At 48.3% G+C, this 26,702-nt stretch overlaps 1 protein-coding gene across 3 annotated transcripts; it reads left to right on the top strand.

Annotated features, from left to right (window-relative positions):
• The first annotated feature begins 953 nt into the window (after window positions 1-953).
• On the top strand, window positions 954-25,603 carry TRPV5 (transient receptor potential cation channel subfamily V member 5). Of its 3 annotated transcripts, none has more exons than XM_054692741.1 (16): window positions 954-1,220; window positions 1,387-1,614; window positions 3,613-3,710; window positions 3,847-3,969; window positions 4,386-4,523; window positions 4,756-4,854; window positions 4,979-5,154; window positions 5,554-5,700; window positions 7,479-7,691; window positions 16,934-17,020; window positions 17,106-17,182; window positions 17,423-17,588; window positions 17,751-17,817; window positions 19,893-20,161; window positions 23,695-23,801; window positions 24,542-25,603. In XM_054692741.1, the coding sequence occupies exons 2-16, from the start codon at window positions 1,487-1,489 to the stop codon at window positions 24,840-24,842; spliced, it is 2,196 nt and encodes a 731-aa protein (XP_054548716.1). In that variant the 5' UTR covers window positions 954-1,220; window positions 1,387-1,486; the 3' UTR covers window positions 24,843-25,603. The 3 variants fall into 3 exon arrangements, with proteins under 3 accessions (XP_054548716.1, XP_037370802.1, XP_054548717.1); XM_037514905.1 differs by having other exon boundaries at window positions 1,360-1,614; XM_054692742.1 differs by lacking the exons at window positions 23,695-23,801; window positions 24,542-25,603 and adding an exon at window positions 23,041-23,141 and having other exon boundaries at window positions 1,360-1,614.
• The last annotated feature ends 1,099 nt before the right edge of the window (window positions 25,604-26,702 follow it).

Genomic DNA, 26,702 nt, shown 5'->3' with positions numbered 1-26,702 from the left:
GTGCTCCTTTCCTTGGCTGCTGCTTATCAGCCCATCTACAACCCCCACCTCACCCTTATCACGCCCTCCATCTCCTTGCACTGGAAGTCCCAAGCCTTCAGAGGCCATTACCACCCCACACTGGCCCCAACCTCCAGCAAAGCAGAACAATGTCCCCCAAGGTGACCCTCCCATGTCCCAGCCTGCATCTCCCCACGGCCCCGGGAGAGCAGGGCTCCTCCTGGTCTCAGAAGCTCTGTCCTCCAGAGGTTGTTTTGGCCATCTTCATCTCTCGAGAAGCTCCATCTTACAGCAAAAGAAGCGGGGGGGTCCCTGCTTCTAAAGAGCCCCCTCCCACTGGGCCAGATCTCAGTGTCTCTCCACCCAAGTCTTACATCTTTCTAGGCAGAAGGTTCCAAGAAGCCACAGTCTGTCATGCGGTTTGGAGCTAAGTTTCCACTCACCAGCCGGTTCCAGCCTGCCGCCCACCCTGGTCATCACCCGCTCTCCCTCCTGTCTCCTGCAGAAAGCAGATGCCCCTACCCTCTCCCTGTCTGCCCCATCTGTCTTAGAAGGGCTTCAGCTCAATGCTGTGTCTAGGCTTTTGGACAGTTGGGGAGATAAATGGAAGCTGTCAGAATAAAATAACTCCCGGCTGCCTTAATTTCCCGCTCATTCTTCTGCTGGCTCATTCCCAGGGGGGCTTCCAAGCATGGCTTTCCACATCCTGCACCTCTGCTAGGTCCCTAGCTTCCTACCTGGGGATCTCCTTTCTGGGGGGCTCCAAGGAGCTGCAGGGAAGAGAAATCAGTGCGGGGGTCCTGAGGAGAGAGGTTGAGGACAGCCTCTGAGATGGGGCTGCGGGGTTGAGGGCAGAGCTGATTATGACTCAGAGAAGCAGTGGGGTGGCGGGGGGTTGGAGCCCAGGAAGGAGACACAGCAGTTGTGAGCTTTTGGGGTCAGGCTCACGACAGTTACTCCCTGCATCACCTCCCTGATGTGTCAAGGCTGAGCGCCAGCATTCAACCCAGGAGGCCCTGACTGCAAAGCAGAGAGGGGTTCCCCTTCCTTCTCTCCTGCACCCCACTAACCCTTACCTTGTTTGTGGGACACCTTTCAAGCTCTACCCTCACTCCCCTCCCCAGCTTCCTCTGCCCCCGCCCCCAACTGCCTGCACAGTCCCCTCCCTTGGCAGGCTCCAGGTCGGGACTGAGACCCTGGAAAGAGCTCCTCCTCTGCAGGTAAGTGGCTGCCACTGTCCTGGCAGGGAGCAGCCCCTCGGGGCAAGTGCACGCTCCCCTCAGCATACACACAGATGCACACACAACCCGGTACCCACCCCCACACACCCCACAGCGACAAGCCGCACCCTGCACACAGGTCACAAGGAGATACTCTCACTCTCAGTCGGCCGCAAACAGACCCCGCCCCTCCGAGCTGCTTCTGAGTCCTGGACCTGCTCCTTTCACCACATTCCATAACCTGCCGGTGCCTGGAAGGAGACGACATGGGGGCTCCTCCGTGCAAGGCCAAGGGGCCCTGGCTGCAGCTCCAGAGACTGCTGACCGCCTGGCTGGCCCGAGAGCAAGACTGGGACCAGCGCCTGGATGAGGTCCACATGCTACAGCAGAAGAGGTAGGGCCCAGCCACGGCATCCCGCCTGGTCCCCGCATTCTTGGCACCCAGAATCCAGCACCTGGCACTGGAAGGGACTCTTCCCTCCTAACCCTCCAGTTACAAAACCCCAGGTGCCCCTCTTTGTGTGGAATGCATTGGACCCAGGGGGCCCTGACTGGAGATGGGCGCAGGCACAGAATGGTACCAAGTCTCTCGCCTGTCTGCTTGATAGAAGGGGGGATCAGGGGCCCCAAAAGGACCAGAGAGAAGAAGCCAGGGTGTGCGGGGGTGGAGACAGGAAGGTGGGGAGCAAGCTGCTGGGAAAGGAATGAAGTCTTGTGGGTTTTAGAAGCTGTTGGTGGGAGAAAGAAGAATCACCCTCAGCACAAAGGGAAGCTGACTGATAACGGGGAGCAGAGCTTGGTTTGGGGTGACACCTGAGGAGGGAAGCCCCGGGGATATTGGGGAATCCTCACTTCAGTTCCTCCATCTTCTGTTGAGTGTGTCCTGTGTATAGGGAGTGCGAGGAAGGAGGCTCCAGTTGGAGAAGGCCCAGGCCTGCCCGCGGGATACTTCTGCTCATGGGCAGTGGGCGCCCCCAGAGCATCACATCCTGGCTGACCCCCAAGTCCAGGCAGTGGAGAAGCAGCTGAGGCAGGGACTCCTCCTGAAGGCAGGCCTTTTCCTCGGACTGTTTTAGGGGACTTGTCTCCTATGTGAGAACTGCCTGGGCAGATCGGGGGTTCAGCTGGGGCTGGCTGCAAGGCAGGAGGCTGCCAGAGCCCCGGCTTCGGAGCAGTCCTGTGCTTGATTTCATGCGCCACTGCCATCATATGGAAAGTCTCAGTAGCTTTTGAGCAATAATTTTGAACGAGGGGCTCTGCATTTTCACTTTGCACTGGGCCTCCACAATTGTGCAGTTCACCCTGGGTGCAGTCTGAGTCTTCATTCTGGAAAGACTCTTGCTGGCTTGCCCACCCCCATCCCAGGCCCCTGCAGTGAGACCTGTGACCTCCCACATCCCTCCCAATTTTAGGATAGGACTAAGGCCAGGAGGTGGGGGTGAGAGAGGAGAGCCTGTCCTGGGCTGGGGGCCTGGTGTGCCAAGGTGCCCCCCTGCTGGTCTCGCCCGAGACCCCCTCCCTAAAGGGCTCTGCCTTCAGAGTGAAAGTGTCTTAATTTAAATAAAACTTGTCTCTCCTGCCCCCTCCCGTGAGGTCATTAGAAGAGAGGAGAAATAGGGGTGCCGGGGGGACATGACGGGAATGTCAGCCCTTCATCTCTCCCTCATGACCCTCAACCTGACGCGGCCCTGTGTTCGCCTGCGGAGCCACGCACCCTTGCCCAGGAGGGTCGGCTTTCTCTCCTTGGGGTCATCCAGCTTGGGGGCCCGTTAACCCCCAGAGGAACTGTAGGAAAGGTATTCTCCTGCTCTAAGGGCTCGGTTCCCAGAGAAAGCAGAGAAAAGAACCCCCCAGCACACGCACGCGCACACACATGCACGCACACACAGAACGCTGCATGTCTAAACAGCCCAGAGTCCTAAGTTAAAGCCCAGTCATGCCACAAGTCTCCCTCTGAACAGCTGTGGTCTTTCCCCAAATTCCCCTTGGCTAAGGAGCCGGTTCAGCCGGCCTGAGAGCAGGGATGAAAATCTCAGTAGAATTTTCCTCTGTTCACCTGCCCGACTCCTCAGGTTCCTGAACCTTTCACTCAGCAGAGGCTGGTTCAACCAGGCTTGATGGCCTCCTCTCGGGACCACCCATTGCACACCCCAGCCCACCTCCCTCGGTGTGCTGCAGGCTGTTGAGCCCCCACCCAGCTGAGCCACGCTCCCCGCCTTGCTAAGAGCTTGCTGGAAGCCTGAGGCAGACGGGACCTCAGCTGGATTCCAGGACACGGCGCTTCCCATGCACACGGGGCGTGACTCGCGTCTGTCCCGGCCAGGGGACGGCTCCCGTCTCTGCCCGCGGCCTCTCTGACACGCTGTCTCTACCTGCTCCTGTTCCCTCCCAGTATTCGAGAGTCTCCACTGCTCCGTGCGGCCAAGGACAATGACCTGTGTGTCCTGAAGAAGCTTCTGCTTGACCGAACCTGTGACTTTCGGCAGAGAGGTGGGCTGAGCATTTAACTGGGAGAGAGGGCAGGAGCGCCCGCCTCGGGCCCCAGGCCCCAGGGTGTCTGCACAGGGCCACGGGCGTCCCTGCAGGGACTCTGGGAGGAGCTGATGCCCCATCTCCTCCACTCCAGGGGCCCTGGGGGAGACGGCCCTGCACATCGCAGCGCTCTATGACAACCTGGAGGCCGCCCTGGTGCTGATGGAGGCGGCCCCGCAGCTCGTCAAGGAGCCCACCACGTGCGAGCCATTTGTAGGTGAGGCGCTGCACGGAAGGCAAGTTGGGACAGACGCGGGAGGGCGGATGGCCTCTCTCACGGCGTGTGCGGAGGCGGGATGGGGAAGGTCTCCCTTGAGATGCCCAAGTCTGGTCTTGGTGTTCAGCTCTCACGACTTCCACGAGTCATTTGTTATTTCCTTCCCAACCATCCCATGCTCGCCGAAGACACAAGTCGATTTCCTGCTCAGGGACCCTAGAGTGCCCACATATACACCCCCTGCCCCCCAGCCGAGAGGAAGCGGACAACCTGAGGGACCACCTGAGCCCATGCTGCTGGGCCCCGGGCAGAAATCAACTCACGGGTCACGCAGGGACCCCCTCCTGCAAGCCAGGGGGATGTTGTGTCCCTGAGAGAATGGGGGACGGAGCCCTGACGAGGGTCTCTCGGGCCAGGCCAGACCGCCCTGCACATAGCCATTGTGAACCAGAATGTGAACTTGGTGCGAGCCCTGCTCGCCCATGGGGCCAGCGTCTCCGCCAGAGCCACGGGCTTGGCCTTCCACTACAGCCCCCGCAACCTCATCTACTTCGGTGAGCGCCAGGCCCAGGGCTGGGGGCAGAGGGGGGCTCCACGCCTGGGAGGATGGGAAAGGCCTGGGGTCAGCCCACACAAGGGTGATGGCCAGAGGCCAGAGCCGCCCCCCACCAACCCCCGTCCCTGCCTCTGGCTGTGCCGACCCAGAGCTGAGGGGGGGGGGGGGAGGCCAGCCCTGGGGTCTGCCCTGGGGTCCTGGCTCTCAGGCCACGGCCCCTCGTCCCCCAGGGGAGCACCCTCTGTCCTTTGCTGCCTGCGTGGGCAACGAGGAGATTGTGCGGCTGCTCATCGAGCACGGAGCTGACATCCGCGCCCAGGACGCCCTGGGTGAGGCTGCGGTGGGGGAGGGCCGGGGGGCTAGGGAGGGTGGGGCCAGCAGCCTGGGCCTGGGGAGCCCCCTGTGGGTTTCAGGGACCTCAGGCCCATGGTCACGTGCCCCCGCGCCCCCCAGGAAACACGGTGCTGCACCTCCTCATCCTCCAACCCAACAAGACCTTCGCCTGCCAGATGTACAGCCTGTTGCTGTCCTACGACGGGCGCGGGGACCACCTGCAGTCCCTGGAGCTGGTGCCCAACCACCAGGGCCTCACCCCCTTCAAGCTGGCCGGGGTGGAGGGCAACACCGTGGTGAGTGGCCACCTCCCTCCTGGGCCTGCTGATGACCCTTCTCAAATTCACCCAAAGGGTGGGGGACCCTTACTTCCTGCTCCCCTAAGATTCTCAGCCTTGAGAATCACTGACTTAGGAGGATTTGGGAGCCCAGCTGTAGACTATCTGTTCTGGTAATCCAAAGTTCTTCTCCCTTTGCCCATTCCTTTCTTTCAGATCTTTATAGAGTCTGTGGAGGGAAAGATAATGATGTGTGTGTGTGGGGGTGGGGGAGGTGTAGGAGGAGGTTTATATAAATAGAGCTCGCTAATCACAGAATGTCCTTCAGCCCCAATGTGGGTAGCAACCCTCTTCAGGGGGGTGTCCCTGACCAGCCCCTCACATATGACCATCCCACTCAGCGCTGTGTTCTCCCAGATGTTCCAGCACCTGATGCAGAGGCGGAAGCACATCCAGTGGACTTACGGGCCACTGACCTCCACGCTCTACGACCTCACGGAGATCGACTCTTGGGGAGAGGAGGTGTCCTTTCTGGAACTCGTGGTCTCCTCCAAGAAGCGGGAGGTATGATGATGCAGAGAATCAGGGGCTGCTAGGGGTCTGGGCATAGCCTCCCCATCTACTGAGATCCTGGGTTTGTAATAGATGGAGATGAAGACAGACCCCGGGGGGCTTTGGGAGAAAAGCCCAATGTATACCCCTTTCCTCACTATGTTATCCCTCTGCTTAACCCTAGTCTCTTCGGCTGACCTCACTCATACTAACATTTTAGTGAGGAACTCTCCATATAGAAGTTTCTAGTAACCATCCAATCATCCACCCAGCCATCCACCCAGCCATCCATCCACCCATTTAACATACTGAGCACCTGCTAGACAAGGAACTCAGAATATGGAAATAAATAAAACACAGTTCCTGTCCATCAACTTCCCCCACTTCCAGTCCCTTTACACTGTGCTCTGCAGTGTCTGTGCTCTGCAGTGTCTGCCAACTTGAGGTTGAGTTGACCTGACTCGGATGGGTAGAAGAAGATGTCTCAGAGGAAGTGCTTGAGCTGGGTCTCCAAGGTGTAGCTGGGAATCACGGGGCAAGGAGGAGAAAGAGTTTGCCAGAGGGAAGAACCCACAGATCAGGCAGACAGCACTGAATTGAAGGGAAAGAAAACTTGCACAGACTGTGGGAGAGAGAAAAGTGCTCTCAGCTTTCAGGAACCTCCAAAGGAGCGGCAAGGTATCATGTCTGCCCTTTATCTGCCCACGACAATTTCCCAGAAGCTCTTAGAGAGCCATTAAACTCAGACTATAGGTAGTTTGACTGGAAGAAATTGATCCAGTGACTTCCTCAGAAAGTATGACTGGAAGTAGACAACGTTTGAGCAGGATTTCTTAGGAATGAGAGCAGACCATCTGTGTGGATATTGCTCCCAGCAAACCTTAGCTCTGATCCAGTTAGCTCCCAACATTCGCCTACAGACTTATTCTTTCTTGGTTCAAGTCCTTTTCTATTCCATCAGAATTCCTCTCTACCGCTGTCTCCCTCACTGCTCTTGTTCTTTGTTCCACCAGAAGACCAAGACTCCTATGTTATGGCAACAACAGACTCCCTGGCTGGAGCACTTTCAACTTCCTGCTCTCGCAAGCATCTGCCCACTGCCTGCTGTCCTTGGCCTTCCTTCTGGGGCCCGTGGAAAAGATACTCTTCTTGCTGATGGTTCATCCTTGCAGTGTGTTTTTGAATGTGTCCTTTTCTACTTTCTTAGATGCCTCATCCCACCCTCTCTCATTTGGATCTTTACCTCTCACCAACCCATCTGGCTTTGACTATGGCCACATCGAGCTACCTGTGGCCTCTGCTGCTCCTCTCTAGTGCACAGTTCTAGAAGAAAACTGGCTGCTTCCTTGCGTGTAACTCCCAGTTGCCTCCATGGCATTTGGAAAAGAAATTCAAACTTCCTACCCTAACATTCATGCCATAGAATGATCTAGCCCTCATCTGCTTTACCCAGTACACCTCCTGCCCACCATACCCCCGAAAGGTACCCCAAACCACACCCACCTGCAAATGACTGCAAGTGTCTCCCTGCCCTGGCAACTGCTGCTTTATCTCAAAATGAGCTTCCCTTACCCTCCCTCCACGCAGCTACCCCCTGCTTCTTGATGGTGCTCTAGTGTCTCGTGTTTACTTCTGTAATAGTTAGCCTGCAGCACCGGGGCTGGGCCATGGCAGAGATGTGCTAGTGGCCTGTAAGGACAAGGCTGACTGGATGAACGATGCTCGTGCAGCTTATGGCACCCCGCGCCCCCACTCTGCCAGTCACACCGAGCTTCTCTCCTCCATGGCAGGCACGCGAGATCCTGGAGCAGACCCCAGTGAAACAGCTGGTGAGCTTCAAGTGGAACAAATACGGGCGCCCGTACTTCTGCACCCTGGGGGCCCTGTATGTGCTCTATATGGTCTGCTTCACCATGTGCTGCGTCTACCGTCCCCTCAAGTTCCGGCACGACAACCACACTGATCCCAGAGATAACACCATCCTCCAGCAGAAGCTACTCCAGGTGACTTCTCTGGAGTGGGCAAAGAGGGGCGGAAGCATGGGTATCCGAGGGGAAGATTACAGCCATTCTGGAAAGATTCCACTTGCTGGACTCCTGTAGCTGCAGGCTCCTTACCACCCAGATAGCAAGTAGACATGAGATAAGGGGAAGAGGCTTGACCAGAGAGATGTGGCTTTTCTCATGAACTTTGGAAGAATGCTTGGCATGAGGGACACCATACATTTGTGAGATTCCTTGTAGTTTACCAAGCAGTCCAGTCCTTTATGGTGTGAACTTCTAAGGGAAACCCCGTGAGAGTAAAGGGAGGATAGTCAGGTTCCAAGTTCGTTTCTGGTGTGTGAGAGCAACACAGACAGCCCTTCCGGCCTGCCTTCTCTGCTGTGTACTGTCAACACCAGGGCAGTAGCGATGTTGTGGCAGCTGTCTGCCCACCTGTCCCACAGCCTGCGGAAGGGCGTCCGGGTTGGGTGGCAGGGTCAAGTAAATAATCTCTGAGGTCATTTTTCTTCTTTTGGTGGTGTCCTTTAAGGACCTGGACCACATTCGTGGTGTCCTTCAAGGACCTGGCTGGATCAAGTGGGTGGTTGAAGGCTGGCAGTAGAGTTAAGAGTCAGCTGTTGAGGGAGGAAACTTAGTTTCTGTTGTAGAATGAGTCCATTTGGACAAGTACTTCTGAGCATATATGGCAAATATAGCTACATTGTTTTGGCTGGTTGTCCAAGGTAACCAAAAGTTTTGTCCCAGTGACCTGAAAAATAACAGAAAATAGATGTGGGCATGTGTGCAGAAAGCCAGAGACAGAGTAAGAATTTTGCCAGGCAAGCAGGAGCGAGGCGACTGGAGATTTGTGCTCCATCTCTGCAGGATGGGGCAGCTACCAGGATAACTCAGTCTGGACTAGGAAGAGGGGTGATTTGATGAGCTGCCTGCCTTGTCAAAGAGCAAAAAGTCCGGGCCATGTAGACCAAAGACAGTGGTATGAGCAGAGAAGGAACAGGGCAAGGAGCCAGACTAAACCCCAAGGTAGGTCCAACGCACCATGCATCTCTGCTTCCCAGAGGACACACAATATGCTCATGTCTGCAGGGATCCATCAACCAAGTAGGGGTGGCTGGCAAGTCCGAGTCTGGGGACTGCCATGTCAGAGCTACAAGGGAGTCTGGGGGAGAGGATCCATGCAACCCAAACTGGACATGGTGGGGAAGCCAGGTTCTGGGGGTGACTTGAAATCCTGCCCAGTTTATATGGATAGGAAGGAATTGGGGTGCCAAGACTTTCACAGCCTTTCGGGCTACATTTCCTCAGATGTGTTCTCTCCTAACCTTTCTCTGTGTCCCACTTACTTGAGGATTTCCTGGATTTGTAATGTGGATAGTTCTGGCCAAAGAGTTGGTGGTACTGAGCCTTTGGTTACCAGTAAGTCTCCTTACGTGCCTCTTTCTCTCGGGGGCAGGACCAGCTCTGTCCAAACACTGTCCTCTGACCCAGAGAGTCTAAATTATCTTTAAAAGATCCCTTCCTCTTGCCTCAGGACTAAGTGAAGCATATGTATAGCCAAGTGTACCTACCCACCTTTTATTTCTCCCCTATTCCTTCATCCTACCAAGTCAGTATTTTTGCACCTTCACCTTCCACTTAGATAAAAGCCACTTTGACCCAGAGAAAACTCTTAACTTTCAAATATTCTTTTCCTTGTGGGGGAAGGTGGCGGGATGGTGGCTGCGAGGACTGGGTAGTGAAGAACCCTAGTGAAAAAGCCCTCTTCTTTGATGTTACCCCGAAAGCTCAGTCCTGAGTGTAAAGAGCTGTTCTGTGTACTCAGTAGAAGATCCATTTGATTAGATCATGAGCTCCCACACTCATCAGAGTGATTTGAAAGATTCTGCTTCCATGATGCACCAGATTCATTAAATACTAGTAAATGCTCTCTTTTTCCTAATTTTTTATTTTTATTTCTTTAAATATCATTTTATATAATTTTTACATCATTTTTCATTTTTTACACAATGTCTGCATTTTCATCTTGGTTATAGTCTCCATACAATTCCCACCCCCCTTATTTTGACCCTAATCCCTCCCTTCTTCTCTCCCCCCATAGTGTGTCTCTGGTTTATAGCTGCTTGTTGATTTTGATTTTTCCTTTATTGCAACTAGTCTTTTTCCTGGTCCCTTATTTAGGTTTCCTAAATTCCTGCTATGAGTGAGACCATCCAGTATTTTTCTTTTTCTTTCTGGCTTATTTCGCTGAGTGGTCACCCAGGGCCCTTGAGAACAGCACACAGCACTGATTCAGGACAGTTGACATGAAAGAAAATAAAAACATTTATTTATATGAGCTGATAACAAGTGCAGACAGAAGTGGGATGGAGGTCCTTTGCCTCTGTACAACTTTGGAGCTGTCCCGATGGACTTTTTCATGCTAAGATGCCCCACAATCAGCCATAAAAGTTAACCTTTTCCAGGGTTTCCCAAGAACTCTAATAATTAATGACAGTTAGTTCATATCTCTACTCTGTGTCTACCTGGTAGAGGCAGAGCAACAGGAAGGTAGCACTAGTTCTCATAGGTTTCCAGGGAAGCAGAAGGTTCAAAGTCTGGGAGTTCAGCATCTTGGATTTAGTTCTAACTCCCAAACCAAACAGCTGTCTGACCTTGGGTCGATCCTAGCTATTGCTCGAGCAGTGTTTTTTAACTGATACTACTCATTAGGGACATGGGGAGCTGGAAAAACACTGATTCCTGAGCTGTGCCACACCTAATAAGTCAGAATGTCAGAAAACATCTGGAGCTGAGGACTGGACACTGGCACTTTTAAGAAATCCTTGAAGTGAGTCCCAGAGATGTTCATCCAGGACAGAGAACAACTTGCTCTTCCCTCTAAGATGTAGTCAGTTCCAAGTTCCTAATTTAAGCCAATCACTCTGCTCATTCAGATTCCTCACTGTTCAGTAAGAAGGCATTGATTCCACATCATCAGTTTTTCTTTGTTTCTGGAAGAAATTTTTTTCAACCGTTCCTCTGTTCTTTCCCTAGAAGTATTTCACTAATCCCCTCATTAAATAAGTAATTGTGGAGAACCTAGGAGAGCCCAGACATTGTCTTAAATTGCTGGAAATTCAACAAGGTCTAAGCAAAGCACAGCTGATCTCTGCCCTTTGGGAGTTTACTGGCTAGTTTATATGAATTAAGTGACTGGATGTTTCATTGCAATCTGTGGTTGTTACAGTTTATGTGATTTTTTTCCTACAATAAGAAAAAGAACAGGGTGCTGAGAGAGCATGTAACAGGGGTGCAGGCACTATGAAAGGTGAGAGAGGGCTCCCCTGGGAATATACCTGAGCTAGGATCTGGGGATGACTGGAAGGTAAAAGATGAGTTATAGGCCGAAAGAATGCATGTACAAAGGTCCTGGGGCAGGACGGACCTCACCATTATCTAAGAATTAAAAGCAGTCTGGCTAGAGTACTGGGAGCTGGAACAGGGGCTTCCAGCTGAGGTTGTCCAGGCAGATCCTTCCCAGATCAGATAAGCCCTTGCAGGCCATCTGAGGCTTTTACTCTTTATCCTAAAGGTGATAAGAAATTCAAAAGGCCACAAACACAGGAGGGACTTGGCAAAGTCCCTTTTGTAAGATGGAGAACAGATTTGAGGGAACCAAGGAGGTTGTGGGAAGAGAAGTTAAGAGGCTATTACAGTGCAGCAAGCAAGAGTGAATAGTGGGTTGCCTAGGGGTGTGGTGGGGTGCAAGCATAGGGGTTAGCATCAGGAGACTTGCTGAAGGCAAAGTGTCATCACTTTGTAGTGGGTTGGATGCAGAGTGAGTGAGATACCTGTGGCAGGAAAGACTCAGAGATTCCTGTTCATTTTATTTTTTATTTTTTTAAAGATTTATTTATTTATACAAGAACCGGGATACAGGCCAGATGTGCAAGAGGGTGAGAGGATTCACCAGAGACAGAGCGGGGAACAGAACAGGCAGACTGACAAAATACACTGCTGAGGGGAGCAGCGGGCGAGACGGGAGAGGTCTGCCGCGCCATGTGGGATTCTTGCCGGCTGGCCAGGATCGAACCCGCGCTGCAGAGGCTGCGAACAGCCTCACAGTGCTGCGCTCAACCACCTGCGCCACCAGGGAGGCCCTCCCATTCATTTTATTTTATTTTATTTTATTTTTTTATAGAGGCATGTTTTATTTATTTGTTTGTTTTGTTTTGTTTTTTGTTTATACATGCACTGGGTACAGTCAGAGGCGTGGGAGGGTGAGAGAATTCACCAGGGCCAGAGCAGGGAGCAGAGCAGGCAGAAGGACCCAAGTACACTGCTGAGGGGAGCAGCGGGCGGCAGGAGAGGTCTGCGCGCCATGTGGGACCCTCCTCTGGTGGCCGGGGAGCAGCCGGGGATCGAACCGGCGCCGCTGAGGCCGCGGGCAGCTTCGCAACCCAGCGCTCAGCCGCTGCGCCACCGGGGAGGCCCCCTCCCATTCATTTTAAATGACACACTTTCCAGTTGATTCTGATGGGCAGCCTGGTGAGGAGGAACCTGTGTGGTTAGGGGATCGCTCTTCATTACCAGCTGGCAGGACTTTTCTTGGGAATGTCCTTCCTTTGTAAGCCTGAGATTTGGGGCCTCAAGAGGGTCTTTTCCAAGACATGTTCTTGGTGCCTCCCACTCCTCGCCCAAGGGCAGGGGGGTGTCTATGCCCCCTGTCCTCCCCAGCAGCAGTCCCCCAGCTCTGCTCTTCCCACCCTGTCTGGTCATTCCCTTCAAGGCAGGGAGCTCAGCCAGCTGGTAAGTGGCAGCAATCCCACCAGGTCAGCGAAGCATGAATGGCCAGTCTCCACAGGGATTTGGTTGCTGACAGCTCCTGAAATGCCCAGCCATGTGATGAGGTAAAGAATGACAGTCATCCCGGGAAGACATTTAGTTTGAAAGGGGTGGGCAGGAATAAGTATTTTCACAGCACTTTATTAGCCAGGCCTGCTTGGGTGACCTTGAACGTGGGGTCTGGAAACCCCCTTTCCTGTTTGCCAGTTCCCCCTCTTTCTCCTTTCTGCCACTCCCAGATCATACTCTGTCTACTCCTCCCTGCTCCCGCCCCACCCTTCCCCTTTCTTGCTTGTTAATGGAACACCTGCTATCTTCTTCACTGCGGGTGAAAAGCAGGAGGAAGACCCCCTGCTCGCGGGAGCGCTAGGGTTCCTGGCAACGCATGGTGTCCCGGGAGTTGTGCAGGGCAGGGGTTGTCAGCAGAAAGCAACACCCATTTCTACAGGACACCTAAGCTGGGCGTGGAGGTGCGGGAAAGGAGACCCAGAAGGAAGAAGGTGAAGTAGGGAAATGGGGTGGCGGCATTCGAAGGAAGAGAGGGGCCAAGTCCTGGAAAGCCTGGCTTAAGGGTGGTGCACCCTGGCCATTCCCTGTGGCCGGGTCTCAGAGAGAGTGGGGACCCGGGGGCAGGAACTCAACCAGCAAGCGCCACGTACATCACCTGCTGTGCATCTGGGTCTTATTTTTCCTTCTCTTCTAATGAAAAGAATTCATAAGCGTGATTCAAAAGTCAAATGGCAGGTGTAGTGAAGACAGCGAGGGCGTCTTATTCCCTGGAGGCAGCCAGTTTTGACCTCTCTTTTGTTGTTACCTCCATACTGCTGAAAATAAGCCTCTGTCTATCTTTGTCAATTAACTATTACCTACTGAATTCTGTGATAAGGATTTAAAGAACACTCCCCCTTCATTTTTAGTCTGAAGACTGGGAGCTGGGAAAGGTATTAAACAGAGAAGTCCCATGTGTTGGCATTAGCATTTTTGCATTTTAGACCAGTCCAGAGGCGTGGGGGCATGGGCTAAAAGAGGGGCATGGATGCAGGGGAACCTGGGTAATAGATGTGTGGGTGTGCATCAAGGCAGCCTTGCTGGAGACTGAGTGAAGGGGAGCATTGGAGAGAGAATTGGGAGACCGGAAGGACAGGCCCTCCAGAATGAAGTGTGTCTGCTAATTTACTTTGCCAAACATAAACTTGACCCCAAATCCTTTGCATAATGAGCACAACTCTAGAATGCAGTGGGTCAGCCTCTTAATAGAGACAGAAACTCTTGAGCATAATCCCCAGAGAACAAAATTCAGAAATATTCATTAGCAATTTGAGTTTAGGGTTAAGTTCCAGAGCTATGAGGGTGGTTACTTAGGGGGTGGTTCTTATGATCAGTCCAAGAGATGAGAAAAAGTCATTTGTTAAAATTGAGTGTCCCTGTCTGGTTTTAAAATACTAAAATCATTCTCAACTTTGAAAAGAATGGCTGTTCCAAAGCAAGAGCCACCAGCGAAACACTAGAATTCTCCTTAAAATTAAAAGAAAAGCGAAAGGTCACAAGAGCCCAATACTGCCATTATTTTTTCGATTTTATATAGGTACAGTTAGCAAATAACCTTGTAAGATATTTATACATCTCGGTGATTTGCTACCCTATGCATTGTGAGAGGATTCTCACCAGCTAGCTAATTAACACATGACCTCAATATTTATCTTTTTGTGTGTGTGTAAACAATTAAGGTCCACTATCTTAGCAAATTCTACTTATATAATATGGTGTTTCCAACTTTGATCACTATATTAATCAATAGATCCCAGACTTTATTTATCTTAAACTGAAAGTTTATACACTTCCTAGTTTACGCACATTTCTTCCCACACCCCAGCCCCTGGTAATTACTATTCTACTCTCTCTCTTCACTATTCTGTTCCTAAGACCGACTTATCTTTATAGATTCCAGACACGAGCGATACCATGCAGTATTTGTCTTTCGCTGTCTGGCTTATCTCACTTAGCATAATGCCCGCTACATCTGTCTATGCCGTCACGATTGGCAGAATTTCCTTCTTTTCTGACTGATTAATATTCTATCGTATATACACAGTTGGGGCTTTTGCTGTTAGTGGTGGGAACTACCATTATTTCTATTACAACACATAGAGCATCTTTTGTTTTCCAGAAAGAGCGAGAACAGTTAAAAGCAAACAAAATAAAGTAAAATAAAACAGATGTAAATTCTGCACAAAGGTTTTTGGCGGGGGCGGCGGCGGGGAGCAGCAAGGAAGGGGGCTCTGGGGAGACCATGTCCCCCTGAAGCCTAGGACAGAGTGGAGGAGGCTGCTACTGTAGGGCAGTCAAGGAACCCAGATGGAGTGGAAGCAAAAATTTGGGGTCGTTTACTCACTGGTGAAGCTATTCAGGGGAGCTCCCACTTGTAACAAAATCTGTAGGACAAGCCGAGGGGTGCGGTGAGAGGAAGCCCTCAAAGGGGGTCTGGTGACACAAACTGTCCCCAACATTCTCCACTAGGGAATTGTACCTTTTTATCCTTTCAGGGAGCAACTGGTGCCACTCTCCGCTTGTCCTCTAGGGGTGCTCTGATCCCCAAAACTCTCCTGTCCAAACCTGTGCCCACATCATTTTCTTTTTAATTGAGCCAGGGAAGTTGGTGGCAGATTTCCAGACATACTCAGCCAAAAAGCAAAGTTTTAAAAATAATTTTTAAGAAATTGTACAGGCCAGGCACATAGTTGCGTCTCTGTGCTCTCTACAGTCAATGTAATCTTATTTCTGTAGGTAACACATTTACTATTTATCCTATTACTGCCGCATTCTCAAGTGAAATTCGAATGACTTACGATGAGAGAGAGGTGGTATAGGAAGGGTAAGATAAAGGAAAAGAACAAGATCCATGAATTGAATTTCAGGATGGAGGAGCAGAGATTCAGCGAGAGTTGCTAGCATAGAGGACAAAAAGGAGCTCTGAGTTTCCTCGGGAGCAAGACAACAGGGAAGCTGTCCAAAAATGATAAAGGGAGAACTTCAATTTTTCAAGAAAGATCAGTGTCAGAGAAGTTGACAGAACTTGATTCTTGAAACAACAACAGCAGAAACATGACTGAAACTCATCCCAGATTGTTAAATCATATTGTTCACAGGCCCCAGCACTTTCCTGATCCCTTCCGATCCCATGTGATGACCTGAAACTTCCACCATCGTTGAGAAGTCTTGCCCCATTTCTCTTACTGGTCATATCCTTGACTTCTCTTGGGATGATTCAAGCTCTGAGCAGCCTTAGGTTCTTGGGGGTGCTCCTTTAGGCCATAGATCGCCACCCAACACATGGTATCTCTGTCTCTTTCAAAGACTCTTTTCTCACTGGACCCACCAGCACAGTCCTGTGTGGCCTGCGGAGGAACACTTGGGGTTCCAGTTTATTAGCAGAGCAGAGATGACTAGCGTTCTTCATGCCTAATGAGAGGTCACCTCCTCCCTGACTTACATCATCCACTTTCCCACTCTCCCCAGGGACTCTCAACTCTTGTCTTAGGCACATCTCTTCAGAAATAGAACCTTGAGTACAGAGTTCCCAAAGCCTAACAGATACTTGAATGTTTTGAAATTATGTTTGCAATTTCATGTGGGAATTGTGTACAGATGAACACAGTTGTCTGGGAAAAGGGTCCATAATCTTTGTGATATTCTCAGAGGATTCATAAATTCAAAAAAATTCAGGATTGTGATTCCTGAAATTTCTCACTACCTCTGGGTAGAGTTGCAGACCTTTCGCTCCCAAGTCATATTACAGAAGGAGGATGGTCTTATCTTCTTGACCGTGGGCCACACCTTCTCATTTATTGTTCAGAACTAAAACCCATCCAGGAGCTCTAGCCCTTTCTGCCCTTTTGTCTATTGCAAACTCATAATAAGCCACAAGGAATGTATCTATTGTGCTTCATAGCTCATAGAGTACATCCAAATCCACCATCTAATTTAACTTCCACAGGAACCTTAGGAGGTAGCCTTTCTAGTCTCCAATTTACAAATAAGAAATGTCAAGCTCAGGGAGGTTTAGTGACTGATTCAGGGTTTTGTCGAGCCTATAGGTGCTGTATATCCATACTGTGATATGCTGATGGTCTGTTCTACCTGCTGGGGACCACAATGAGATCAGCATGTATGTGCTGATGTGCTAGTTGAGAGCGCAAGTCATTGGCATATGTAACACATATTAAGCCTGGAATTCATAGACAAAGGTCCTGATCACAGAGTTAGCCACGTGCCAAATGCCATGGTGCTAGGGCGATGGTGATTGGGGAGATCTCTTCCAAGGTAGCTTTTAGTTGCTTTAGAGCATTGCCCCACTGGACTTGAATCTCAGCTCATCAGAAAGCTCTTCTCATCCTGAATTCCTCCCCCTCTCGCTGTAGGAAGCCTATGTGACTCAGCAGGATAAGTTCCGACTGGTGGGGGAGCTGGTGACAGTCATTGGGGCAGTGGTCATCTTGCTCCTAGAGGTAAGGTACAGGGTGGGGGGTCCATCCACCTGAATCCCCGGCTGAGCTGCTGTCTACATTGTCTTTTTGTTTTACCTCTTTCCAGATCCCTGACATCTTCAGGGTTGGGGCCTCTCGCTATTTCGGACAGACTGTCCTCGGGGGACCGTTCCACGTCATCATGTGAGTGTCCTTCCCTCTCCTCTGTCCTCCCTCACCAGAATTGTTCCAGGTCTCCATTCTGCATCTGTCTGAGACACAGAACTCAGGTAACCCTCCTCCAGAGAGTTCTCTCCAGTAGACATGTATGTGGGATTTAGAAGTAAAAATCAAGTGTGTGGTGCCACGCAAGGCATCACCATGCTGGGGGGAACCTAGAATATCTCCAGCCCTCCTCTCACTCCTTGCTCCTAATCCCCCCAGCATCACCTATGCCTTCCTGGTGCTGGTGACCATGGTGATGCGACTGGCCGACATGAACGGGGAGGTCATGCCCATATCCATCGCCCTGGTGCTGGGCTGGTGCAGTGTTATGTACTTTGCTCGAGGATTCCAGATGCTGGGTCCCTTCACCATCATGATCCAGAAGGTCGGTGCTAGCCCCCCATCTTCCTCTGGCTTCAGCCACATGACCTTCCCAGACAGAGGGAGGGAAAATGAACTAGTGGGACACTGGGCATCTCCCCAATTGCTGCTGAGATACTGGTGGAGAAAGGATCGTCCCAGCTCCCTCCCCTTCTGTCTCCTGTAGATGATTTTTGGAGACCTAATGCGTTTCTGCTGGCTGATGGCTGTGGTTATTCTGGGCTTTGCCTCAGGTAAGAGCACTATACCCTCCTCCACTAGATCATCAGATCCAGTTTTCCAGAATGTTCCCTCTCACTTTTGCTCTCAGTTTTCATTTCCACTCCCCTTTGCTTTTTTTTTTTTTAATCCCGTGGTAGAATGTGAGTCAAGAAGCACACCCACATCCATATATCAGAGCCACTCAGCCTGCCTAGAAGGCAGCCCCATGTGCTCGGAATTTCTGGGTCAAGAGCACTCGTGTTGACTAACTGCTGCAAGATCTTTAAAGCAGAGATTGAAAAAGAGCTTTGGAGAGAGAGACTTTAAACAGGAAAGACTGGCCAGTTGTGGAGCTCAGAAAACTAGGTAGGCAAACAGAGGTAGCATGGTAATTAACTCTTTTATGTCTACACTTCAGAAGGAGTAACATAGCGCACTCAGTAGCACGTATCATGCTATTTTTTCCTGCCATTTAAAATTGAGAGAAAAGGACATAATTTGAAAAAGGATGTACAGGAAATGCATTTGCAGAGTTTGAAGAAAAAGGGAGGACAAGAGAAGAAGTGCTGTGCAGAGCTGGGGAAAGAAGGGCAAATAGGGACTTGGTTAAGACCCAAGGGCTTCTGGCAGAGAGCCAGGAGGAGAGACAGGAACCTAGCAAGAAATAACAGGAAGAGCCAGAGGGAGGGATCAGGGGTGAATAAGTAGAAGAAAGTCCTGAGGGAAAGGTGGAAAGAGTAAGGAAGAGCAAAAAGCTGAAACTAGTCTCCCAGTCTTCCAGGGCTGCAGCTGCCCGTTCATGGCAAGGGGGTGTCCTAGGCAGTATTTGAAAACCCCCAACTCTAAAACACCATGGCTAGTACAAAGGATGCCACTCCAGGCCTTGGGGATGGATCCCTGTTTGTTGGGCATTCCCATCCAAGTGAACCCCAAAATGGGCACCAACACTTGAACTGGGTGAGGCTAAAACTGTGGCAGGCTGCCTGTTTTGCTCACTAAGCAGGTCCTCAGATAATGTCATTTTGTTGTAACATTGAGGAGAAAAAAAAAAAACAGTTGGGGATGATGTTGAATAACAGATGTTATTGGAAGACCTGGCTTCATTCAATGCTGTTTCACTTAAAGTCGCTGTTTCCAAAAATGACACTGGCTGAGGACTTAATTCTAGCCTCAGGTACCCATTTTTCCACCCTCTACCCCATCCGCATCTCTACATAGACAGCTTACAAATGGACCCTTGGTATTTACTTTTTTCTTTAGTACGTAAGAAGGCAGTGTTTTGGTATGGACCCCCTCTCTGCTCTTGAGATCATCTTGTTTACATTTCAGTTCCCCATACAGAGGGGTTCTAATGCTGTAACTAGTGCCCATTATCAACCAGTAGGCTGCACACTGAGGAGGGAAATCTTTTCCAGGATGGTCCAAGTTCACTCAGGGAATCTCAGAGTGATGGATGATTGTTTAGAGGCTGTCGGTATTTTTTAAAAGATGTTTTTCTTTTACCTTTTCACATGCACAGTTCTTTAAAATTGTTGGAAATTAAAGATTTCATGCATTCTTGTAACAACTTGTCTTAAATATTTGGTTTCATAAAATGCAAAATTCAGTTAGGTGATAGATGATAGGTAGGTAGATAGATAGATAGATAGATAGATAGATAGATAGATAGATAGGCAGATAGATTTGTTTTTTGCTAAATGACTGAGCTTTACCATTATCCAGAGTGATGAACTTGGTCAGAAGACAGACATCATAGAATTAGCCAGGTACGAGGTGAAATAATGTGTTTTTGATCTGTATTTTCCTAACAATAAGCAATGTAGAACATAGTCATATGTGTCTGTCTTCTTTGGTGAAATGTCTATTTAAATCCTCTGCCCATTTTTTAATTGGGTTGCATTTTTATTATTGTTGAGTTATTTATGTGTGTGTGTGGGGTGTGTATATGTGACTTCGATGTACATTCACACATCTACATTATGGGTAAGTGTATGTGTGGGTGTGTCAACGTACGAAGATCAACAGTGGAGCAGAATAAATGCTAACCAGGATGCTGATGATACCTCCCTGTTTTCCCATCTCCATGGCTTCGTGCTGGGCGGAGCAGCATTCTATATCATTTTCCAGACTGAGAATCCAGTCAATTTGGGCCATTTCTACGATTACCCCATGTCCCTGTTCAGCACCTTTGAGCTTTTCCTCACCATCATTGACGGACCTGCCAACTACGATGTGGACCTGCCCTTCATGTATGGCATTGTCTACTTTGCCTTCGCCATCATCGCCACACTGCTCATGCTCAACCTGTTCATTGCCATGATGGGCGACACCCACTGGCGGGTGGCCCACGAACAGGATGAGCTCTGGAGGGCTCAGGTGAGTTTATTACTGTGAGTCTGGCAAAGGGACAGAGGATGGAGAGAAAAATCAAAGTGGTATATGTCACAGTAATCAACTCTTAGGAGAGTCACAGAGCAGCTCAGTGAGGCCATCACCCGAGGGGCATTCAAATAGATGAAGGGAACAGAAGGAGGGAAAATGGTAGGCTGGGGTAGGATCAACACCCACAATCTGATCACCAGGGAATGTTGGTCTAGGAGTCATCCATGAATCCAGTGGGAACTAGACATCATCTTGTTCTCTTTTAATTGAAGTAACATTAGTTTACAATATTGTGTACATTACATTTTCTTAACACACCTACTGCCGAATGTCCAGTCACCCTCTGTCACTAACCAGTCCTCCCCTTTTACCATTCCCTCCTACTTTCTTTCTCCTCTGATAACCACCATTCTGTTGCAAGAGTCTGAAGGATTGTTTGGGTTTTCTTTATGTCCCACATGCATGGAATCATACAGTATTTGTGTTTCTCCTGATTTATTTCACTTACCCTAATCCCCTCATGTCCATCCACATTGTTGCAAATGGCAAGATTTAATCTTTTTATGGTTGAATAATATTCCTCTCTCTCTCTCTCTCTCTCTCTGTCTCTGTGTGTGTGTGTGTGTGTGTGTGTGTGTGTGTGTGTGTGTGTGTGATCCTCTTTGCTCACTCCTCCATCTTTGGGTACTTAGGCAGTTTCCATATCTTGGGTATTGTGAATAGTACTGCATTGAACAGAGGGGTGCCTATGTTTGTTTGAATTGTGTTTTCATATTCTTCAAGTAACTACCCAGAAGTGGGACCACTGGGTCATATGGTGGTTCTATTTTTAATTTCTTGAGGAACCTCCATGCTGTTTTCCATAATGGCTGCACCGACTCACTTTCCCACCAAGGGCAGACAAGGGCTCCTTTTTCTTTGCATTCTTGCCAATGTGAATTATTGCTTGACTTTTTGATAATAACCATTCTAGCATGCATGAGGTGAAATCACACTGTAGTTTTAACTTGCATTTTCCTAATATAAATAAAGTAGAATAATCTTTGTATGTGTCTACTGTCCATCTGCACATCTTTGGTGAGATGTCTTTTGAAATCCTCTGCCCATTTTCTAATTGGATTGCTTGTTTTTTTTTTGTTGTTGTTTATATATTTTTTGATATTAATACTTTTCTGATATATGGTTTATAAATATCTTTCCCCACTAAGTAGGATGCCTTTTGTTTTAATGATGGTTTGTTTTGCTGTGCAGAAGCTTTTTAGTTTGATGAAATCCCATTTGTCTATATTCTCCATGGTCTCTTTCTGTTGGAGGTTGACTCCTGACTGACAACACTAGAACCAATATCAAGGAGTTTTTCCTATTTTTTTATCTGTGTTTTATGGTTTCAGGTCTTATAATCAAATCTTTAATCCATTTTTAGTTGATTTTAGTGTATGATATAAGCTAGTGCCTCGTTTTATTCTTTTACCTGTGGCTGTCCGTGTTTCCCAACACCATTTATTGAAAAGGCTTTCTCTCCATTGCATGCTTTTGGCTCCTTTGTCATAAATTAGTTGCCCATGTATGTGTGGTTTTTTCCCTGGGCTTTCAATTTTATTTCATTGATCTGTGTGCTTGTTTTTATTCCAGCAACATACTATTTTGATTAGTTCAGTTTTGTAGCATAGTTTGAAGTCAGGGAGCATGGTACCTCCATTTTTGTTTTTTTTTCTCAGCATTGTTTTGGCTTTTTGAGGTCTTTTGTGGTTCCATAAAAGTCTTAGAATTTTTTGTTCTATTTCTGTAAAGAATCACAATAGGGATTGCATTGAATTTGTGTATTGCTTTAGGTAAAATGGGCATTTTAACACCATTGTTTCTTCAGTCCATGAGCAGAGTATTTTCCGTTTCTTTGTGTCTTCAGTTTCTTTCAGTACTGTTTTATAGTTTTCAGATCCTCGCTCCCTTGGTTAAATTTATTCCTAGGGCTTTTGTTTTTAATATTTCTGCTGAGATCATGAATGGATTATTATTTTCCTCATTTCTCTTTCTTTTAATTCATTGTTTGCATATAAAAATGCAGCAGATTCTTGTATATTGCTTTTGTAGACTGCAACTTTACTTCTTCATTTATTATTTCTAATATTTTTGGTAGCATCCTTAGGGCTTTCTAAGTATATTGCCATGTCATCTGTATATGGTGGAAATTGTGTTCTTCTTAAATGGTCTAGTTTTTAATTTGGAACTTATCTTCTAGTTGCTGCTACAATTCCATGTTTCTCCTTCATCTTTTCTTTGTATTATCATGGACTAATATAATTTTAGTTAGAAGTGCTTTTAGTGGTCTTCTAGTTGAACTCCTGATGAATATATAATCATTTATTGGTCGGAAGGCCACAAGTATCTTCTTTAATGCTGATTAGGACCTTATTCTGTGGACTAGGGTGGTGATTAATAGGAGGGGGCGTTTTTCATAGTTTGAAAGCTTTTACTATTAGGAAGGTCTGTGTTCCTTAAGGTAAAATTATTTTTCTATAATTCCATTCTTTGGCCTGTCTTTTCCTCCTAACCCAGCTCTTCCACGAGTACCATTCAAATATCAAGTATTGCCTCAAACTTTTCATTCATTTTATAATAATATTTAGCACCTGCTGTGTGGTAAAAACCGTCTAGGAGCAGGGGACACAAGTTAGACACAACAGATGCAGCCCTGGAGCCTACAGTCTGATTGGGTAGATAGACATTAAACTAATGACTTTGTAGCAAGTTGTACAAGGACAGTAGTACAAGTGTCACAGAGAAGTAGAAGATGCTAAGAAGAGGCACTTTAAGTACTTGATTCTTACACATAAATGTAGGATCTTATATTTATGTTTTCTTGAATTTCACAGTGTTGGCTTTTGACCAGCATTCCAGCCAGGTGACATCATTTTCTATTACTTCTGTTACCTCGCACATTACACATCCCTTCCTGTTTTGTGTTATGGGCATGTTTGATAAGCTTCTTTTCTATGTTTCATCTAAGTAATTAATGAGAGCTGGGCAAAGGACAGAGCAGATGACATGCCTCTAGCATATCCCCTGCCAAGTTTTCTGTCATTAACCCATCCATTTCTTAAGACATGAGTATCTAATTTGCTGCAAATTCCCTAACCTATAGTCTCATCATTCCATCCCCAAATCAGAGAGATTCTATTTAATTCCTTTATCACATCAAGATAATTGGTCTATGGCTTTATTCTGAAAAGGAAATGAGATTAGTTTAGAGTGACTCATTTTCGATGAGTCTGAATAGGAATTTAAAGATCACCGTTTTAATCAAAATACTCATAAAATATATTGTTTCCTTTTATGCGGAATGATGAGTTAAAGCAGAGGGTGTGGTGGCTTGCCCAGGCCAGGGGATGGACCAGGGGCTGTCATCTCCACTGACCTCTGGTGTCTTTGTCCCACAGGGTCTTTTCCGTTCCCTCTGTCGTGGTCTTGGTGTTCTCGGAACCTCGCGCATCTCTCAGAGCCCTTCTCTACCTCTCCTCTTCTTCCAGGTGGTGGCCACCACAGTGATGCTAGAAAGGAAGATGCCTCGCTTCCTGTGGCCTCGGTCAGGGATCTGTGGGTGCGAGTATGGCCTGGGGGACCGCTGGTTCCTGCGGTGAGTAGCAGTGAATGGGGGTGAGCTGTAAAAGCAAGTGCTGAGATCCTGGGAACAGGTGTGACCAGTTCCACAGTCAGGGTCTTGAGACCCCAAATTGTCCCTAAAGGAGACATCGTCTGTCTGTAAAGTGAGACTGCGTTCTCCTGTTGGGGAAGGAGAGTGGAGCCCAAGTGGGGAGGAAAAGCAGCGCTCATACCTGCTTGCCAGGCTGTGTAGACAGCAGGGCAGTAATGTGTGAAAAGTTATGTGTCTGAGTCCATGCTCAGATGTGGCCATGGGTTACCTAACGTGTTCAGGTCTTGTTCCCATCTGATCGCCATTTCTGTCTATTCATGCCTCGAAGCTCCTTCATCTATTACCCTCAAGTCCTGACCTTGCTCTCATCTCATTCATGTCCTGAACTGTATCTCCTCATCCTTGTGAAACATTTATCTTTTACTTGATTCTAATTTCTCTTTCATTCTCATTGATGTTCACCCCACCATCACACACACACACACACACACACACACACACACACACACACACACCTTACTGCCTTCTAAATACCTCTCTGGTGTGTGTCGCAGTTCACCCTCCATTCTACTCCACTCCGCTCACTTGATGCTAGACACTCTTCTTGCCTCAATTCTGGTCTCTTCCTCCCCAATTCCTCTTGATCCTGTGCCCAACCTGTGCCCCATTCACCTCTGCTCCTCCTCACCCAACTGAGTCCTTTCCCTTTCTTCCCTCTTCAGAGTTGAGAACCACCATGACCAGAATTCTTTCAAAGTGCTTCGCTACGTGGAAGCTTTCAAGAACTCAGATAAGGAGGATGGACAAGAGCATCTTTTTGAGAAACAACCTTCTTTGCTTGAAAGTGGGGTTCTAGCCAGAACCTACCCGGTCCTCCCGACCCCTTCTTTGTCCCGCACCACCTCCCACAGCAGCAACAGTCACCGGGGCTGGGAGATCATTCGTCGCAACACCCTGGGACACTTGAATACTGGATTAGACGTCGGTGAAGGAGACGGAGAAGAGAAGGTCTACCATATATAGTTAGGAGCGCTGCTGTTCTTGACGTGATTCCAGGTGGGCCTGGAGTGGTGGGGGAGCAGAGGGAGACACTTGCCTATGCAAGTAGGTAGCATTCATGCCTGTGACTCATGAGAGGGTGTGGACAGAGTAATTCTTAAAGGCCTGGATACATCAACATTTCTGAGATGGGAAGTGGCCGTCTGTTGTCTCATCAATCTTCTTGGTACTTAGAAGTCCCTCATCTTGGGAATAGAGGTGTCTCTTCAAGCCGAGTTGGACTTGAAAACTGAAGGCATGAAGTAGGGGTGCTAGAACATCTATTTCACCTCTTTTGCTGACCCGTGCGAGCACTAGAGATGAATGAGTAAGCTATGACACCTGCCTGACTCCGTGGCGCTTCTTGTGGAAAGAGCCAGACATAGCACTGAGGTTATGGCCCTACCCTTTTTCCTGCACTCCTGAAGTATTCTCTCCCCACCTAGTAACCACCCCCCAACCAGAAAGCTGCAAGAAGAAAGTTTCTTTATTCTTGCCCTATTTTACAAATTATTGTGGTAAGATGCACAGAAGTACAAAGTTACTATTGTAGGTGTGCCATTCCTTGGCATTAGCTACAGTCACATCACTACTAGACATCTACAAAATGTGTCATCTTCCCCAACTGAAACATACCTATTCCACACTGATTCCCTGCTGTGTCCTTGCCCTGGAAACCAGTGTTCTACTTACTGTCTATCTACGAGTTTGACTGCTCCAAGTACCTCAATAAATGGAATTATACATTAGCCCTATCACACTGGCTATTTATTTAGCATAACATTTTCAAGAGTCATTCATGTCGTTGCCTGTATCAGAATTTCATTCCCTTTAGAGGTCACAAAATATTTCATTCTCCTGATCGATCACATTTTACTTATCCATTTGTCTGTTGATGGTCACTACAAAGGCTGGTGCACAATTATCCCCTCAAATCTCTGCTTTCAGTTACTTTAGGTTTTATGGTAATTCTAAGTTTAATTTTTGACGCATGGCCTGACTGTCTTCCACAATGGCTGCACTATTTTTCATTACCTCCAGTAATGCACAAGGGTTCCAGTTTTCCAACATCCTCATCAACACTTGTTACACTGTTGTTGTTTTTTAATAGCCATCCTAATGGGTATGAAGATAGTGTCTCATTGTGGTTTTAATTTGCATTTCCTTAACAACTAATGACATCAAAGATCTTTTTATATGCTTATTGGCCACTTGCAAGGGCTTTTTTTTTTTTTTTTTAGAGAAATATCTATTTAGGAACCTCGACCACTTTCAAATTGTATTGGTTTTGTTATTTTGTTTGAGTGGTCTTATCTTTGCATTTTGGCCTGGAGTCTACAATGCTGTGTCTTATTTGCATTCTGGTGTATTTTTTAAGAATATGTGGTAAATTATGCCTTTTTATGCTGGAGTGGCCCATTTTTTAAAATGGGACCATCTCTGGTGTCTCTGGCTCATTTGTAGCTAATCATCCTTGTGCCTGGAGGTAGCAGGCACAAGGCTATGTCTCCTGCAACCGCCAACCATCCTCCACCCTCATCACCCCTTGCCCAGGCCTGGGTTGTGGGGTAGACTGCAATAATAGAGAATGAGTTGCCCCCTTCCCTGAAGGAAATTGGGAACTAGGCATCCAAGGCTTCCATCACAGGGTTTCACATACAGCCTTCATCTTGCCCTCAGCCCTTTGCTTCCCAGCTCTATCACCATCCTCACCAAAGACTCATACATCTTTTAAGAAAACTGTGGTCTTGAATAGCATTAAACTAAGGGAAGTTGTGAAACCATGGACAGTTCATGCAGAGCACAGAGAAGAGTGGAACAGGGAGGGATCAAACAAATTGCAAA

The sequence above is a fragment of the Talpa occidentalis genome, unplaced genomic scaffold, assembly GCF_014898055.3.
Source record: "Talpa occidentalis isolate TD23 unplaced genomic scaffold, MPIMG_talOcc4v2.1, whole genome shotgun sequence".
NCBI lineage: Eukaryota > Metazoa > Chordata > Mammalia > Eulipotyphla > Talpidae > Talpa > Talpa occidentalis.
The sequence above is the reverse complement of the archived record's forward strand: the minus strand, read 5'-3'. Positions and strand labels throughout refer to the sequence as shown.